This window comes from Antennarius striatus, chromosome 6 (assembly GCF_040054535.1).
Source record: "Antennarius striatus isolate MH-2024 chromosome 6, ASM4005453v1, whole genome shotgun sequence".
NCBI classification, from domain to species: Eukaryota; Metazoa; Chordata; class Actinopteri; order Lophiiformes; family Antennariidae; genus Antennarius; species Antennarius striatus.
This window is the reverse complement of record NC_090781.1, coordinates 1,005,815-1,012,500: the sequence shown is the minus strand read 5'-3', so window position 1 is coordinate 1,012,500 and position 6,686 is coordinate 1,005,815. Positions and strand designations below refer to the sequence as shown.

The window sequence follows — 6,686 nt, the reverse complement described above, 5'->3', positions numbered from 1 at the left end:
TATGTGTGTGTGTCTCACACCGGAGCGACGGGCCGAAGGAGCCGGGCTCACACACACACAGACGTTCACTAGTGAACAGTGAACGTCTATAGTATTAATAGTTGTTACATGAGGAGAGATCTGATCCTCAGACGGTTTAGAGCCTCGGTTTGATGCTCAGACTGTCTCTACTTACATTACTTTATTTTCCATGACACAACACCCTCACACACACACACACACACACACACACACACACACACACACACACACACACACACACACACACACACACACACACTGGACCCTTTAGTTCTCATGCAGTGAACATTTACTGATGAGTCGCTGAGCTGAAAAAAAGATTGGTTGAAGTTTTACATCCACATTTATCTGTCAGAGGCATTTATAATTCTTCACTTTGTCGTATTATTTAAATATAATTTAGTTAAGTAACAACAGTGTTGGAATTTTTTTGCTTGCTTTTTATTTGAACGATTATTTATTGTAAATATTTTATATATTTATAATATACTATATATACACACACTGTATATACATGTGCGTGTGTGTTATATATACACTAATATGTATATATATATACACATATATATGTTATATACGTATATATTATACTGTGTATAATATATTTTATATATATATATATATATATATATATATATATATATATATATATATATATATATATATATATATATATATATATATATATATTTATATATAATATTTGCTGAATGATGGCAAACGTTAAACGTGTTGTTAACGTGTTACTGGACAAAACTTCTATTAAATAAATGACGGAATAGAAGAACAGAAAACAAAAGAATCATCAGCTGCTTTCATTATTAGTGACACAGTGAGAGTTTACATGAGTTTGAATTAGAGTTTAATTAATTTTAATTTAACTTTAAATTAAAGTTTGAGTGAGAGTTAATATGAGAGCTGACCAAAACTATATTTCCCACAATGCATTAATTCATCCCATTTTAACTCTGACTAAACATAGTGAACAAAGTTAACGTCCTAACTTGTGTCCTAACTTGTGTTATTTTTCTTTATTGATTGATAGTTTGATCCTTGATTGATGGAGTTCTTTGGGTTTAATAACCTGACAAATTAAAAGGATTTATGTTAGAACAGAGAAACAAACAAACATGTTTTTTCTGTCTAACTGTAATGTTTGGAACTAGAATCAGTCAGAAATTCAGTTATTTAACATTAAGGAGTAGTTACATTTAGTTACATTACACTGAGTTACATTTAGTTACATTTATTAGTTACATTAAGGAGTAGTTACATTTAGTTACATTACACTGAGTTACATTTAGTTACATTTATTAGTTACATTAAGGAGTAGTTACATTTAGTTACATTACACTGAGTTACATTTAGTTACATTTATTAGTTACATTAAGGAGTAGTTACATTTAGTTACATTACACTGAGTTATATTTAGTTACATTTATTAGTTACATTAAGGAGTAGTTACATTTAGTTACATTACACTGAGTTATATTTAGTTACATTTATTAGTTACATTAAGGAGTAGTTACATTTAGTTACATTACACTGAGTTACATTTAGTTACATTTATTAGTTACATTAAGGAGTAGTTACATTTAGTTACATTACACTGAGTTACATTTAGTTACATTTATTAGTTACATTAAGAAGTAGTTACATTTAGTTACATTACACTGAGTTACATTTAGTTACATTTATTAGTTACATTAAGGAGTAGTTACATTTAGTTACATTACACTGAGTTACATTTAGTTACATTTATTAGTTACATTAAGAAGTAGTTACATTTAGTTACATTACACTGAGTTACATTTAGTTACATTTATTAGTTACATTAAGGAGTAGTTACATTTAGTTACATTACACTGAGTTACATTTAGTTACATTTATTAGTTACATTAAGGAGTAGTTACATTTAGTTACATTACACTGAGTTACATTTAGTTACATTTATTAGTTACATTAAGGAGTAGTTACATTTAGTTACATTACACTGAGTTACATTTAGTTACATTTATTAGTTACATTAAGGAGTAGTTACATTTAGTTACATTACACTGAGTTACATTTAGTTACATTTATCAGTTGCATTAAGGAGTAGTTACATTTAGTTACATTACACTGAGTTACATTTAGTTACATTTATTAGTTACATTAAGGAGTAGTTACATTTAGTTACATTACACTGAGTTACATTTAGTTACATTTATTAGTTACATTAAGGAGTAGTTACATTTAGTTACATTACACTGAGTTACATTTAGTTACATTTATCAGTTGCATTAAGGAGTAGTTACATGTATGTTAACTGCGATAGTGGCATGTATCCGGGAGGGTGATGAGGGGGGGTACAGGGCATTGGTGGCTGTATGAGGGGGGGTACAGGGCATTGGTGGCTGTATGAGGGGGGGTACAGGGCATTGGTGGCTGACTTCGTGGAGTGGTGCCAACAGAACCAGCTCCAGCTCAACGTCTCCAAGACAAAGGAGATGGTTCTGGATTTCCGGCGGGCACCTCCCTCTCCACAGGCAGTGATCATGGAGGGCAGTGAGGTGGGGGTGGTAGAAAACTATAAGTACCTGGGACTGCAGCTAGACAGCAGACTGGACTGGTCACTCAACTCCAACTGTGTGTACAAGAAGGGGCAGAGCAGGATGTACCTCCTGAGGAGGCTGGCCTCCTTCAACATCTGTCCTGAGCTCCTTCTCATGTTCTATCAGTCCGTAGTCTCCACTCTGGACTCTGTGGAGACGCTTCTGGGGAGCAGGACCATGTCTAAAATTAAGGCCATCATGAACAACACCAGGCACCCCCTACACACCACCTTCTCCCAGCAGAGGAGCACCTTCAGCGGCAGACTGCTGTCACACAGCACCTCCACAGAGAGGCTGAGGTCCTCCTTCGTGCCCCGTGCCATCAGGGGGTACAATGACTCTCTCAGGAGGAGCGGGGGGGAGGTGGCGAGGTCAGCACGGGGTTGAATATGGATTTAATTTAATTTTATAGTGTTTATATTTTAGTTATAGTTTAGTATATAAGTCCTGTTAGTGCTGCATGTGTCTGTCTGTTAGTGTAATGTATGTCTTGTGGTATGTCCTGTGATGTCAGTGTTTCCTTTTCTCCTGGTGTTTATCCAGTATTATTTGTTAAGTAATGTCTGAGCAGTGGATATGTACAATTTCCTCCGGGATTAATAAAGTATCTATCTATCTATCTATCTATCTATCTATCTATCTATCTATCTATCTATCTATCTATCTATCTATCTATCTATCTATCTATCTATCTATCTATCTATCTATCTATCTATCTATCTATCTATCTATCTATCTATCTATCTATCTATCTATCTATCTATCTATCTATCTATCTATCAATATGTTGACTTACATTTAGTTACATTTATCAGTTACATCCGGCCCTTTGATTACAGCCATTATGCTGATGTGGCCCCCAATGAAGATGAGTTTGACCCCCCCCCCTGTTGGAGGGATAAATATCAGCCAAATACAGAGAAATCATTTAAAATAATTATTACAAAATTATGATTTTGTGTGTGTGTGTGTGTGTGTGTGTGTGTGTGTGTGTGTGTGTGTGTGTGTGTGTGTGTGTGTGTGTGTGTGTGTGTGTGTGTGATATGCATAGAGTACATTAAACATCACACATTCTGGTTTTTTTTAACTGAATTCATGCATCTGAGCAGATCTTGAGAACGGTGGTGAATTTCCAGTTACGATGGAATTCCTCAGTGGAATCTGATCAACGGAGAACTTCCTCTCTCAGACCTTCCTCCTGCTCCTCAGACCTCCCTCCTGCTCCTCAGACCTCCCTCCTGCTCCTCAGACCTCCCTCCTGCTCCTCAGACCTCCCTCCTGCTCCTCGGACCTCCCTCCTGCTCCTCAGACCTTCCTCCTGCTCCTCAGACCTCCCTCCTGCTCCTCAGACCTTCCTCCTGCTCCTCAGACCTCCCTCCTGCTCCTCAGACCTTCCTCCTGCTCCTCAGACCTCCCTCCTGCTCCTCAGACCTCCCTCCTGCTCCTCAGACCTCCTTCCTGCTCCTCAGACCCTCCTCCTGCTCCTCAGACCTTCCTCCTGCTCCTCAGACCCTCCTCCTGCTCCTCAGACCCTCCTCCTGCTCCTCTCTGGTGGGGGTGACAGCTGAGTTTTGTTCTAATCCCTCAGAGATGCTTCAGGAGAAGGTTTCTGCCGTGACGGATGACTGTGTGAGCCGGGTCCTGGGCGGGGGGGACACGGATCTCCTTTCAGACCAGACGCGACTGGGCCTGTCCACGGCCACCGCCGTCCCCAGCTCCAGCGAGCCCGACCAGGTACAGGTGGGGCCGATGTGAGGAACCGGGGGGGCCTCAGGGTCATATGGGTTGGAGCAGTCAGAAGCTCATGAAGCTGAAGGCTGAGAATGAAACTAAAAGGAGCTCCTGATTGGCTCAGACACCAGAGACACTAATCCATCCTCCTAGAGCACATGTGTCAAACTCAAGGCCTGGGGGCCGAATGTGGCCCTCCACATCATTTAATGTGGCCCGCGAGAGCATAACAGGTCAGAGTGTCTAAAAATAAATAGGTCAAAAGTGTGCGTTGTCCAAAAAACTACATTTCCCACAATGCAGTAGTTCCTCCCATTTTAACTCTGACTAAACGTAGTGAACTAAGTTAATGTCCTAACTTGTGTCTGATGTTATTTTTCTTTATTGATTGATAGTTTGATCCTTGATTGATGGAGTTCTGTGGGTTTAATAACCTGACAAATTAAAAGGATTTATGTTAGAACAGAGAAACAAACAAACATGTTTTTTCTGTCTAACTGTAATGTTTGGAACTAGAATCAGTCAGAAATTCAGTTATTTAACATTAAGGAGTAGTTACATTTAGTTACATTACACTGAGTTACATTTAGTTACATTTATTAGTTACATTAAGGAGTAGTTACATTTAGTTACATTACACTGAGTTACATTTAGTTACATTTATTAGTTACATTAAGGAGTAGTTACATTTAGTTACATTACACTGAGTTACATTTAGTTACATTTATTAGTTACATTAAGGAGTAGTTACATTTAGTTACATTACACTGAGTTACATTTAGTTACATTTATTAGTTACATTAAGGAGTAGTTACATTTAGTTACATTACACTGAGTTACATTTAGTTACATTTATTAGTTACATTAAGGAGTAGTTACATTTAGTTACATTACACTGAGTTACATTTAGTTACATTTATTAGTTACATTAAGGAGTAGTTACATTTAGTTACATTACACTGAGTTACATTTAGTTACATTTATTAGTTACATTAAGGAGTAGTTACATTTAGTTACATTACACTGAGTTACATTTAGTTACATTTATTAGTTACATTAAGGAGTAGTTACATTTAGTTACATTACACTGAGTTACATTTAGTTACATTTATTAGTTACATTAAGGAGTAGTTACATTTAGTTACATTACACTGAGTTACATTTAGTTACATTTATTAGTTACATTAAGGAGTAGTTACATTTAGTTACATTACATTGAGTTACATTTAGTTACATTTATTAGTTACATTAAGGAGTAGTTACATTGAGTTACATTACACTGAGTTACATTTAGTTACATTTATTAGTTACATTAAGGAGTAGTTACATTTAGTTACATTACACTGAGTTACATTTAGTTACATTTATTAGTTACATTAAGGAGTAGTTACATTTAGTTACATTACACTGAGTTACATTTAGTTACATTTATTAGTTACATTAAGGAGTAGTTACATTTAGTTACATTACACTGAGTTACATTTAGTTACATTTATTAGTTACATTAAGGAGTAGCTACATTTAGTTACATTTATTAGTTACATCTGGCCCTTTGAGGACAGACATGATGCGTACGTGGCCCCCAGTGAAGATGAGTTTGACCCCCCCGTCCTAAATAAATAAATAAATCCATTCACTGCTTAAACGTAATGACTGTCTGGAGGCTGTTCTAGAGATCGTTTCCTGTGAGGTTCTGTTCACACGTTTCCCTCCATGTGTTTCTTCTACACATGAACTCAACAGGATGTTTTCGGTGCTGATCCAAACGATGACGTTCTCTTTCAGAACATTGAGAACATTAAGGTGGTTCTTCATGAGAGGGAGCTGTGGAAGAAGTTCCATGAGACCGGCACGGAGATGATCATCACTAAAGCAGGCAGGTCAGTGGGCAGCCAACACACAACCACCAGGCAGCCAACACACAACCACCAGGCAGCCAACACACAACCACCAGGCAGCCAACACACAACCACCAGGCAGCCAACACACAACCACCAGGCAGCCAACACACAACCACCAGGCAGCCAACACACAACCACCAGGCAGCCAACACACAACCACCAGGCAGCCAACACACAACCACCAGGCAGCCAACACACAACCACCAGGCAGCCAACACACAACCACCAGGCAGCCAACACATTTACTTGTTAAGACCTTTGGGGGTTTTTTTATTTAATTGTTTCTACATTAATTTATTTTTTATTGTTGGACAAAGTAGAAAACGTTCAATTAATAAATTCTCTTAAAGTAACTTTTCATCCATTTTAAAGAGAATCAAGGTTTTGTATGTAAATACAGTGATCCCTCGTTCCTCATGGTTACTGCGTTCCAGGAACC

General features: G+C 37.5%; 1 protein-coding gene across 3 annotated transcripts in view; it reads left to right on the top strand.

Annotated features, from left to right (window-relative positions):
* Positions 1–6,686, top strand: part of tbx4 (T-box transcription factor 4) — a 30,938-nt gene that overhangs the window by 5,304 nt on the left and 18,948 nt on the right. For 2 of the 3 annotated variants that reach the window (XM_068318206.1, XM_068318204.1), the window contains exons 2-3: positions 4,204–4,349; positions 6,132–6,226. In XM_068318206.1, the coding sequence (XP_068174307.1) occupies positions 4,206–4,349; positions 6,132–6,226 (239 nt within the window). In that variant the 5' untranslated portion in view covers positions 4,204–4,205. Of the gene's footprint in view, positions 1–4,203; positions 4,350–6,131; positions 6,227–6,686 lie in introns of those variants that run through there. The other variant, XM_068318207.1, reaches the window with a different exon arrangement.